Source organism: Oryctolagus cuniculus, chromosome 1, assembly GCF_051225735.1.
Source record: "Oryctolagus cuniculus isolate XC-2025 breed Fujian yellow rabbit chromosome 1, ASM5122573v1, whole genome shotgun sequence".
Classification (NCBI taxonomy): Eukaryota; Metazoa; Chordata; class Mammalia; order Lagomorpha; family Leporidae; genus Oryctolagus; species Oryctolagus cuniculus.
The window spans coordinates 153,623,665-153,635,992 of NC_142867.1; the positions used below are offsets into that span (position 1 = coordinate 153,623,665).

The window sequence follows — 12,328 nt, forward strand, 5'->3', positions numbered from 1 at the left end:
TTCCCCTCCACCTTCTGAAGTTTCTCTGGAATAAACTGACCAGGGTTGAATAGGACAAAAAGGCATACAAATTTATCAATGAGCGAAAGGAATGAATCACAGCACAGGCAAATATCACATGAGTGTGAATACTCAGTAACTCAGTATCAGAAACTTAAATACCCCTGTTTCTGTGGGGAGAACAAAGGAATGTCAGGAAAACAGCAAATGATCTTTAGGTACAATCAGTGGGTTTGGAAAACAGAAATGGGACTTAAGGACAAAGTCCCTTTGGCCCACAGAACACACAATGATTTGTAAATGATTCTCTTTGGGATCAAAATAGAAAACAATGGGATGTGTCGAAAGTGTGCCCAGTTGCGTTGACCCAGTCTTTCTTCTTGTGATAGAACTGAGTTAATAAAAACTCAGGGAAGGCATCTTCTTCCTCGGCATACAGACTTAGGCAGACAAGAAGATACCAGAAGAAAGCCTGTTTCAGCATTTGCTGAATGTTCCTTTAATTTAAAATAATTGGCATTTCAGGATCCCACTGTCGGGGGTGACGATGCCTGGACTTCTTGGCTTATATCATGTGAGCTGATAACGTTATCCTAGAACCTCTGAATTTCCTATTTATTTATTTTTGACAGGCAGAGTTAGTGAGAGAGAGAGACAGAGAGTTATAGACAGTGAGAGAGAGAGAGAAAGGTCTTCCTTCCGTTGGTTCACTCCCCTAATGGTTGCCACGGGCCGGCGCTGCGCACCGATCTGAAGCCAGGAGCCGGGTGCTTCCTCCTGGTCTCCCATGCAGGTGCAGGGACCAAGCACTTCGGCCATCCTCCACTGCACTCCCAGGCCACAGCAGAGAGCTAGACTGGAAGAGGAGTAACTGGGACTAGTACCCAGCGCCCCAACTGGGACTAGAACCCGGGGTGCCTGCACCGCAGGTGGAGGATTAGCCTAGTGAGCCATAGCACCGATCTGAATTTCCTTTTCACAGAAAACAGTATCTCACAAAGATTTTACTCTTTGTCTGCTCTTTTTCAGACTTCTGTCAGAGGATGTAGGAATGGACAGCCCCTTTGAAGCGGGAATGCTGAGTCCCAACGCCGCAGACATGAGGCCTGGTGAGAAGAGCATGTGTTTGCTTCCTTCCCTGGCATTCATACCCCAACACTGTCGTTGTTCAGTGCAGGGAACATCTCCTGGGTATCCAATTTGGGATTTCAGTGATAAAAGAGAAGGGGAACTCACAGGTGTCAGAGATGTTAGGCTCAAGTTGTTAATGTTGGAGTTAACTAGAATTTATAGTCACTTATGTGTACCACATTTTATCTCCTGGGCTGCAAGGTTATCTGGCAATGTTTTTAGTGCCTTTGATAACTAGCTATTCTATGTCATAATACCTAATTTTGACTAATGACCTAAATCTAACGATCAAATTTACACATGATTGTGAGAATGTTTAAAAGTGGAATGATCACTCTCCTAACTGTGAAAAAAACAAACCAAAACAACCTTATACTATAAAGGTATATTTATTTATTTTTAAGATTTATTTATTTGAAAGGCAGACTCACAGAAATAGGAGAAACAGAGAGAGATACAGAGAGATCTTCCATCAACTGGTTCACTCCCCAAATGGCTACAACAGCCATTTGGGGCCAAGCTGAAGCCAGGAGCCCAGAACTCCATCTGATTTCCATCATCCGCTACCTTCCCAGGTGCATTAGCAGGAATCTGGATTGGAAGCAGACTAATTGATACTTGAGCAAGCACTCCAGTATGGAATGGTGGTATTGCAAGCAGTGGCTTAACCCACTGTGCCACAATGCTGGCCCCCACTATAAGGGTTTAAATACAAGGCACACACAAAAAGAAATATTAAATTCTCTGTTGCAATTTACATGACTCTCATTTTGTATTAGACTCATTCCTTTGCTCTGCACCAACTTAGGGTCAGGCCAAGCTCCTGGGCCATCTCCCTAGCCTAGACTGATGGGTCTAGGCTAGGGAGAAGGGAGGTAATTAAACTTGCTTTCTGTCCTACTATTTAAGGTGCATAGTTTAATAATTAATCATGTGACATACTTATTTTTACATGTTCTGTGGCCAAGTAAACTTGATGACTTTATGTCTCTCCTATCTTCAAGATTCACAGAGAACTTCTGAGAATAAAGGCACTAAGGCTGTAGTTATCCTATGTGGTAGTAGCTAGTCACATGTGGCTATTTAAGTTAATTAAAATTTTAAAATTGAATTATTTAATTTCATTTCAAATGCTTAATAGCCATATATAGAACATTTCAGTCTTCACAGAAAGTTCTTTTGGACATCATTACTCTAAGAATTCCTATGATATAGAAATCCAGTGGTTTTTTTTTTTCAAACTTATTGTTCAGTTGAAAGTTATTTTCAAGTAATATGTAAAAATATTATATGGAAACAATTTTGGATATGGTCTCTCCAGAAAAGGAGAATCTTAACGATAAAAGAACAGTGCTAGATCCCTTAGGACATAGCCAGAGTTAGAATACCAGAGTTGAAGGGTATAACAGATGACTTTTGAAAAACTGTGTGCCATTCCTGGCGCTGTGGCTCACTTGCTAATCCTCTGCCTGCAGCGCCGGCATCCCATATGGGCACCAGGTTCTAGTCCCGGTTGCTCCTCTTCCAGTCCAGCTCTCTGCTGTGGGCCGGGAGGGCAGTGGAGGATGGCCCAAGTGCTTGGGCCCTGCACCCGCATGGGAGACTGGGAGGAGGCGCCGGCTCCTGGCTTTGGATCAGTGCAGCACTAGCCGTGATGGCCATTTGGGGAGTGAACCAATGGAAGGAAGACCTTTCTCTCTCTCTCTCTCACTGTCTGTAACTCTACCTATCAAATAAATAAATAAAAAGTCTTTAAAATAAAAAAGAAAACATTTTAAAAAAGAGAAAAACTGTGTGCCAAAAAATTCTGTCATTTATGTTTGTAGGTGAAGAGAGCACACTCTTTTCTCCTACTCTTCTCTCACACAGTACACTTCTGTGATGTGTAGGGAATTTTTCTCATACACCAGAAAATTTGGCAGGGGACACCAACTGGGTATCCTATAATTCAATTCAATTCTGACAAAGTCTACTTGGATGCCCCTTCAGATGACTTCCAACTATGCCACACCTCTTAAAAGTTCTCAATATCAGGGCCAGCACTATGGTGTAGTAGGTAAAGGTGCTGACTGTAATGCCATAATCCCATGTGGGCACCGGTTCGAGTCCCAGCTGCACAACTTCAGATCCAGCTTCCTGATAATGGCCTGGGAAAGCAGTGGAGGATGGACCAAGTACTTGGGTTCCTGCCACCCATGTGGGAGACTCTAAGAAGCTCCTGGCTCCTGACTTTGGCCTCGTTCCAGGGCTGGCCCTTATTGCCATCTTTGGAGTAAACCAGAGGATGGAAGATCTCTGTCTCTCCTTCTTTCTCTGACTTTCAAAAATAAATAAATCTTAAAAAAAAAAAAAAAAGAAAGTTCCCCAAATCACCACCTGGGACCAAGCTCCCAATACATGAACCTTTGAGAGGACAAACAACATCCAAACCATAGCAACTAGACTATGCATGATTGATTGCTAGAACTATCTCTAGGTGAAAAGTTCATTTGTCATTTGTGATACTTGCAGCTGAGATAGTTATTAAAAGAAGTTAATGATTTTGCAGACTGGGCCCAGTTCAAAAGTTTATAGAACTCAAATGTTCACGTTCCCAGGTAGCAGCTGGATATGTCCGTAAATCTTGGTCCCTCCCTCAATGACTTCTTAACTCCATCTTGAAATGCTTGTAAATGTTGTCTTTTGTCATGATTTTCTCTTGGAGTTCACATTTCTCTATTTTGGTCATGGTCAAGAAGCATCAATGATCGATCTTTGGATCATGCATCTATTTTATATAAGTCTGGTACTTCAGAATTGGAAAGGCTCATTCCCAGGAAGTCATAGCTCATAAAGAATGGGAAGAAGTGACTATAGATACAGAGATTGAGGCCACATTTCAGAAACAAGGAGGTAGTCAGAGAGCAGGGCTTAGGCAATACAGCAGTACTTTTCACTGGAGTTTTTCCAATAAGGATGATCAACTACTTCCAGCTGATGTACAATCATTATTCTGGTAGGAAAATTAATTAAACAATGAGTTATACATCATAATAAAACATTATACAAAGTACAAGCAACAGTAAGAATACCAAGGAACATAAATAACATCATAATGGATCCAAGTACTTGAGCCATCACCTGCTGCCTCACAAAGTGTGCATTAGGAGGAAGCTGGAATCAAGAGTGGAGTCAAAATTCAAACCTAGGCACACTAATATGGGTTGCAGTCATCTTAACTGCCAAACCAAACACCCAATCCGCAAACAGGCTTTTAAGGTTATTATAGAGGAACAAGACTTGATGATATATATTGTTTTATTGTTTATATATTGTTTTATTGATCTATTTAGTATTTATAGTACTTATATATTGTTTATATATTGTTTTATTTTTTTAAAATTTTTTTTATTTTTTTTTAATTTTTTTTTGACAGGCAGAGTGGACAGTGAGAGAGAGAGACAGAGAGAAAGGTCTTCCTTTGCCGTTGGTTCACCCTCCAATGGCCGCCGCGGCCGGCGCGCTGCGGCCGGCGCACCGCGCTGATCCGATGGCAGGAGCCAGGAGCCAGGTGCTTTTCCTGGTCTCCCATGGGGTGCAGGGCCCAAGCACCTGGGCCATCCTCCACTGCACTCCCGGGCCACAGCAGAGGGCTGGCCTGGAAGAGGGGCAACCGGGACAGAATCCGGCGCCCCAACCGGGACTAGAACCCGGTGTGCCGGCGCCGCAAGGCGGAGGATTAGCCTAGTGAGCCGCGGCGCCGGCCTTATATATTGTTTTATTGATCTATTTAGTATTAAAATGTTGCTTCTAATATAAGGAGATCTTGGAACTTAATTGTCTATAACCAGAGGCAAGCCATATGTCTCCATTCTATAACTGGGTGATAGTTCTTCCTAACAGATGGAGAAAATCATCCTTGGGTGTTTGTTCTGCCCTTTTTAATGATGATCTTCTGGGATCATCAAATGAAAATAAAAGACTATGTCCAAGATGATTGAGAATTTGATTATGGGCCAGTTAAAGAGATCTCAGCTAGTAATTTCAGAAAACTGTAAAACAGAAGAATGGTTTCTTCCAACAATATATAGCTTCTTAGTGTTCTCCAGAAATTCTCTTATAATAGGGTATCCACTAGGAAAGTCCAGGAGAGTTGGCTGTGGGTAATGGCCACAAATTCAACAATTGGATTTGTTCTCAAAGTTAGTAAATGACTGAGCCCTTTGAAGAAAAATTAGAATCAAAGTTTTCAGAATGTTGCAATATATAAAGAAAGAAAAATATTATATATACCATATATATTATACCTATCATATGTACATATCTCCCAGGTCTTACTTCCTGGGAGTGATATATATATATATATATATATATATATATATAGCCAGTGTTCTCACAGATCATTCATGTAGGGTAGCTTTCTTTAATTGAGAAACCTAAGTCCATGAGTTAATTACTTTTAGTTTAGCAATACACAACTTAGTTAACAAACGTGGAAGGCGCCTTTATGAAAGTGGCACTTCAACACACACGATCACCAGGCTATGATTGTGTGTTGTTGTTACTTCATATCTCGGGAGAATGCTGTGGAAAGATTGCTCTGCAAATTGTGAATTAGCTTTGAGGGCCTTCCTTAGCTCCTGACAATAAGTAGGAAGGTTGCTTCTTATCATAGCATATTCATATAGTCCTTCAGCTAGTCTCATAGACATACCAGTAACTATTCTAAAGGGTTGCAGCTTGCTTCTGCCTGGGAAAGTGGGTCTAAGTGACACCAAAGGCAGAGCCTTAGATTAGGGAAAATTGAAGATTTCTATTAATTTTGCAAATAGAAGTTTATGATTCCATTAGTGCATTCCATTAACCTTGAGGACTGAAAACAATATGCATACTGAATATGCTGGGAAACAGACAAAATTTGCAAAGGATTGAACTATTTGCACAGTAAAATGCAATAATCTGAAGCTATACAGTTCACTCCCCAAGAAGGAATAATATTTATTTTTGAGGTCTTAGGAATTTTAATTTGGGAAAACAGATTCAGATAGCTCTGAATGAGTGCTCTGAAGAATCTCAGGTTGTACAGTGTGGTGGAATGAGAATTTTTTTAAAAGATTTATTTATTTATTTATTTATTTGAAAGGCAGAGTTACAAAGAGGCAGAGGCAGAGAGAGAGAGGTCTTCCATCCGCTGATTCATTCCCCAGATGGCCACAAAAGCTGGAGCTGCACCAATCCAAAGCCAGGAGCCAGGAGCCAGGAGCTTCTTCCAGGTCTCCCAAGTGGATGCAAGGGCCGAAGGACTTGGGCCATCTTCTACTGCTTTCCCAGGCCACAGTGGAGGGCTGTATCAGAAGTAGAGCAGCCAGGATTCGAACCGGCGCCCATATGTAGCTTTACCTGCTACACCACAGCACTGGCCCCTGTACAGGGCTTTTAAAGGGAAGGAGAAGCTGAGGATAAAGGAAATCATTACATGAAAAGGAAGAAGGCTGGCAGAAAAGTTGTTCTGTGCATCACTAGGCGATACATGATTGATTGCTAAGGCTAGCCCTAGGTAACAAGTTCATTTGTCATTTGTGACAATTGCAGCTGCAATATTAAGTAAACAGTATTAATGTCTTTTGCAGACTTGGCCTAGTTCAACAGTTTACATTTCCATGCTCAGTTCAAAAGTTTGCATTCTCAGACTGAAGCCTGATAATGTGCACAAGTCCTAGTTCTTTCATGGCTTCCCAACTCCATTTCAAAATACTCTTTAAATGTTGCCTTTTGTCCTGATTTTCCTCTAGATTTCACACAAGGTATGGAGTAAAGGGTGTAGACTTTCCATGGCCTTTCCAAGGGTGCTACACTCCCAGCACCCCCAATGTATCCATCAACCTGAAAGATTTTCAAACTTTGTTGTTCAAGAGTTTTTATTGAGGTTAATCTCTAACCTCCCACCTCTATCCCAGAGGTCAGTGAGTGCGACTGGAAGTTCCAAACCTCTGGTCACTGGTTTTGTTGTTGTTGTTGAACAGCCCCACCTAGAAGTTACCTGGGGGTCCCATCCTATGTTACCTCATTACCAGAAACTCAGGTGAAATCCAAAGGAGCTTGTTATGAGTAACAAAAGACATTCCTATCACTTAGAAAATCCCAAAGGCTTTAGGAGCTAGGAGCCTGGAACCAGAGACTGAGACCAAATATGCTGCATATGACTTTAGATTAGGTTATCTCTACTTTTGTTTGGTTTTGATAAACTTGGTTATAAACTGCTTTTCCAGCTCTACCTCTGTTAAAGGAAACACATGTGAACAGCAAGAGACACACCACAGTGAAAGGATGGGCGCTCTGTATGTAAATATTAACATAAGATTGCCACTTATGGGAGTCAATTTCAAGCGATATTGGCCTCAGAGGTAGTGCCTGGAGTGAGCAGTAAGCCTAGCGGTTAAGGTGCCCACATCCCACATTGCAGTGCCTGAGTTCTCTTCCTGGCTCTGGCTCCCCACTCCAGCCTCCTGCCAGTGCAGATCCTGGGAGGCAGCAGTGCTGGCTCAAGTGATTGGATTCATGAGTTAAGTTCTTGGCTCCCAGCTTCAGCCCTGATTCAGCCCGAACCACTGCAGTCATTTGAAGAGTGAACTTGTGGTTTGAAGCTCTTTCTGTCACTTTTTCTGTCCCTCAAATAAATGAAGGAAAAGAGTTACTGACTGCTGTTACAGATTCAAAGAATGTGACCTGGGAGAATACCTCAGGTTTTATTAACAAAACAAACAAACAAACAAACAAAAAAGGCCATCCAAGGAAAGGTCACTGAGATTATATATGGAATTGTCAGGACTTGAAGAGAAGTATTCTGGGAGGAACTATGAACACAGAAGATACAATTCTCTCTCTCTCTCTTTTTTTTTTTTTTTTTAAAGATTCATTTATTTATTTGAAAGAGTTACAGACAGAAGGAAAGAGAGAGAGAGAGAGAGAGAGAGAGAGATGGATCTTCCATCCACTGTTTCACTCCCCAGATGGCCGAAACAGCCAGAACTGTGCCAATCCAAAGCCAGGAGCCAGGAGCTTCCTCTGGGTCTCCCACCTGGATGCAGGGGCCCAAGTACTTGGGCCGTCCTCCGCTGCTTTCCCAGGTGCATTATCAGGGAGCTGGATCAAAAGTGGAGCATCCAGGACTCGAACTGGCGCCCATATAGGATTCTGGCATTGCAGAGATAAAATTCTTTTTTTTAATAACATGTTTATTATGCTAATTTCTTTGTGTCTAACTTCTAAGATTCTGAACAACATTGGTAAGACATTTTGTAATTGATAAAATCATTTTTAAATAATTTTCACATGCCAGGATCTATTCTAAACACTTCACCTGTATTAATTTGGTTTTCATGACAAATATATATATGGTACACACTATTATAATTCCTGACTTACCCAAATGGAAACTGATTGATAGAGATTTTGTTTTGTTTGTTTTATTTAAAGTATACAAATTTCATGTATTTTTATATTCAGATTTAGGAACCTGGTGATACTTCTCTATACTTCCTCCCATCGACGGTTGTACCCTTCTTCCTCCTCCCTCTCCTATTTCCACTCTTAATATTTACCAAGATCTATTTTCAGTTTACTTTATACTCATATTATTAACCCTACACTAAGTAAAGAGTTCAACAGACAGTATAAAAAAAAAAAAAACCCACTGTTCCTCAGCAGTAGAGACAAGGGCAGTAAATGATTATCGAGTCTCAAAATGTCAGTTTCACCCCACTACTTTACATTTTAGGTACTCTATCAGTTTCCACAGATCAAAGAAAACATATGGTATCTGTCTTTCTGGGACTCGCTTATAATTTTTAAAAATATTTATTTATCTATTTATTTGAAAGTCAGGTTTACACAAAGAAGAGGCAGAGAGAGAAAGAGAGAGGTCCTCCATCCACTGTTTCACTCCCCAGATGGCCGCAACGGCCAGAACTGTGCCAATCTGAAGCCAGGAGCCAGGAGCTTCCCCTGGGTCTTCCCACCTGGATGCAGGGGCCCAAGAACTTGGGCCATCCTCCGCTGATTTCCCAGGCAATAGCAGAAAGCTGGATCGGAAGTGGAGCAGCCAGGACTCTAACCGGTGCTCACATGGGATGCCAGCACCACAGGCAGCGGCTTCACCCGCTATGCCATAGCACCTGCCCAAGGGACTGGCTTATAATTCTTAACCTCTGCTCCACAGGAGCAAAGTCAACACACACTATTAGAAAATGTATGCATATGTTGGCTTAATTGTTTTTCTTTAGTAATATACCCCCTACAAATTCAATTTAATATCAGAGCAATATCAAGTTCTCAAACCTGAATGAGGAAGTTCTACAAACTAGTTTTCTACCCATTTAGCAATAGCTCTTGCTTCCTGTCTCCATCAGCCAGAGCTGAATGGTCTAGCAGAAGCCAGAGGCCCGCTGTCCGGAAGGGGGTCCAATCACACAGAAGGGAGTGTAACAAGTCTATCTGTTCTGAAAGGGCCTTACAAATGTGTTTTTCACTGGGGCCCAAATCTGCCCTTGGCAGCCATGCTTATGGCCTAGTACTTGATGTTACCATTCCTTTTCTTCTTTAGAACCTCCCAGTTCTTTGGATCTTAACAGCAGTCATCCTCGGAGAATCAAGCTCACAGCCCCGAATATCAACCTTTCTCTGGACCAAAGTGAAGGGTCGGTTCTCTCCGATGATAACCTGGACAGTCCTGATGAGATTGACATCAACGTGGATGAGCTCGACACTCCTGATGAAGCAGATTCTTTTGAGTACACTGGCCACGGTAAGCCCATAAGCTTGGCAAAGCCAAAGTGAAATGATGAGTGGAAGATCATCTGACTGGTAGCAGGAGCAAGTCCCACCCCTCCTCATTCTTGTGCCAGTGGCTCCTTTCTACGATTTCTAGCTTTTGTTTGTATTTCTTGCCTGACAGTTTGGGGCAGGCTTGGTTCACAGAGGTCACACGGAAGGCTGGCTGTATTATCAAACCCCTACTCTGTACCAGGTCTTGTGCCAGGCACTTGGAGTAAGGGGAAGAAAGCTGTGAGATGCTGTGTTGTAAAAAAACTGGAGCTGCAGTCAAATGCTCTACCTCTGAGCTATACCCCCACACCCTATGAGAGTATTTTAGGCATGGAAAGCTAAGACAATCTGGCAAAAAAATATATATATACCTAAATGAAAGATCTCTGCGAGTGAGATCTTTGCGAGTGAGAACGGGCCATCAAAAAAGGAGGTACCTTTCTCTGAAGGGAGGAGAGAACTCCACTTTGACTATGACCTTGTCTAAATAAGATCAGAGTTGGCAAACTCAAAAGGCTTCCTTAACCTTGGCAACTCATGACAACAGCCTAGGGTGATTACTGACGCATAAATAAGAGTGTCAAATAGTTAAGTCAACAACAGGAGTCACTGTGCACTTACCTCATGTAGGATCTCTGTCCTTAATGTGTTGTTTACTGTGAAGTAATGCTATAACTAGTACTCAAACAGTATTTTACACTTTATGTTTCTGTGTGGGTGCAAACTGTTGAAATCTTTACTTAATATACACTAAATTAACCTTTTATATATAAAGATAATTGAAAATGAATCCTGATGCGAATGGAATGGGAGAGGGAATGGGAGATGGGAGGGGTGCAGGTGGGAGGGAAGTTATGTAGGGGGAAAGCCATTGTAATCCATAAGCTGTACTTTGGAAATTTATATTTATTAAATAAAAGTTAAAAAAAAAAAACTGGAGCTGGATTTGCAGGAGAGAATTGAGCCTAGAAGATAAAATTTGAAGAAGAGAGGTCAAGGCTTAATAATTTCTTTGCAGACACCTGCACTCTCTGGAATGTTCGGTCCCCCAGATTCTTACATGACTGGCTCTCTCTCTCTTTATTCCGACCGTAGTCAGAAGTGACCTCCTCAGAGAGGACTTCCTGTACTTCCGGAATCAAAAGTGCTTCCCACCTCCCTGCTATCATCAACCTGTCACTCCCAATCCTTTATTTATTTCCCACATATCACTAGCTGAAATTTTATTGTGTAACTATTTGTTTGCTTGTTTGTTTACAGGTTTATTATCTTTCTCTTCCAGCTAGAATGTATGTTTCATGAGGGCAGGAACTTTGTTGTATTTGATGCTTTATCTCCAATCAAGTTTGAAAGAAGAAAGGATAGGGTAGGCAGAAAGGGGAATGGATTCAAAGAAAATAAAAGTTACATGATCAAAGACTGACATTCCTGATATGAATATCAGTCTCACTTTAGTTCTTTCTCTCTCTGTCTCCCTTTCTCTTTTAAAAGATGTATATATTTATTTGAAAGGCAGAGTTACAAAGAGAAATATTTTCCTTCCTCTAATTTACTCCCCAGTTGGCTGCAAAGGATAGGGTTGAGTCAAGCCAAAGGTAGGAGCCAGGGACTTGGACCATCCTCTGCTGCCTTCCTGGGCCACAGCAGAGAGCTGGACTGGGAGAGGAGCAACTGGGACAGAATGCGGGGCCCCAACCGGGACTAGAACCCTGGGTGCTGGCGCCGCAGGCGGAGGATTAGCCTAGTGAGCTGTGGCGCCGGCCTATTTGGCTTTCTCTTCAGGTCCAGATTGTTTTTTGGTACTACCAAAAGTGCCTTTAATCCTATTATTTTAATCAGAATTTGTAGAATATAATCCAGTCTTAGATGACAAATTTTTCTAATCTCTTGGGGAAAAAAGAAGTATGTGTGCATATAAAGCATTTGCTTTAAACAATGGCAGCCTGGAGTTTCTGTTTTATTCTTCAAAGTAATAATATTTAGAAGTGAAAGCATTGGCAGCAGGTACTTTTTTTTATTCATTATAAAAATTCTTCCAGTCTTGAAAAGCAATTCTGCAATTAAATGAAACTATGACTTCAGAGTCACACTCATGCCAGCGGTTCCACTTAGAGGAGAATATAATTAAGAATTTCATCAGCTTAACTAATTAATTCAACCAGTAGGTAGTGAGCCAGGAAGCAACAGCTGTGACCACTGTACATTTAGACCCTGCCTTCACAAGGCTTAGAGCTTTATTTCATCAACTGAAAAAATATGGAAGCAATAAATGGATTTGTTCTATAATTTTTTATATTTAAGTAGAGAGTTCATATTGCATCTTTATCATTGTGTTCATAAATTTCAATACAGTCATCCCTCAGTATCTGTCAGAGATTTGTTTCATAACCCCTGC

General features: G+C 41.5%; 1 protein-coding gene and 1 long non-coding RNA gene across 12 annotated transcripts in view; one reads left to right on the top strand and one right to left on the bottom strand.

The window, feature by feature from the left end:
* Positions 1-12,328, top strand: part of PRUNE2 (prune homolog 2 with BCH domain) — a 318,783-nt gene that overhangs the window by 265,162 nt on the left and 41,293 nt on the right. For all 8 annotated transcript variants that reach the window (XR_011379488.2, XM_017341931.4, XM_051858830.3 and 5 more), the window contains exons 10-11: positions 1,030-1,109; positions 9,713-9,913. Coding sequence is in view for 7 of the 8 variants with exons in the window: in XM_017341931.4 (XP_017197420.2) it covers positions 1,030-1,109; positions 9,713-9,913 (281 nt within the window). In the remaining variant the exon portion in view is untranslated. The remainder of the gene's footprint in view (positions 1-1,029; positions 1,110-9,712; positions 9,914-12,328) is intronic.
* LOC138844083 (uncharacterized) overlaps positions 6,323-12,328 on the bottom strand; it is a 31,890-nt gene continuing 25,884 nt past the window's right edge. For 2 of the 4 annotated variants that reach the window (XR_016236684.1, XR_016236683.1), the window contains one exon: positions 6,323-6,455. This is a non-coding gene — a long non-coding RNA (uncharacterized LOC138844083). Of the gene's footprint in view, positions 6,456-10,823; positions 10,899-12,328 lie in introns of those variants that run through there. The other 2 variants (XR_016236681.1, XR_016236680.1) reach the window with 1 other exon arrangement.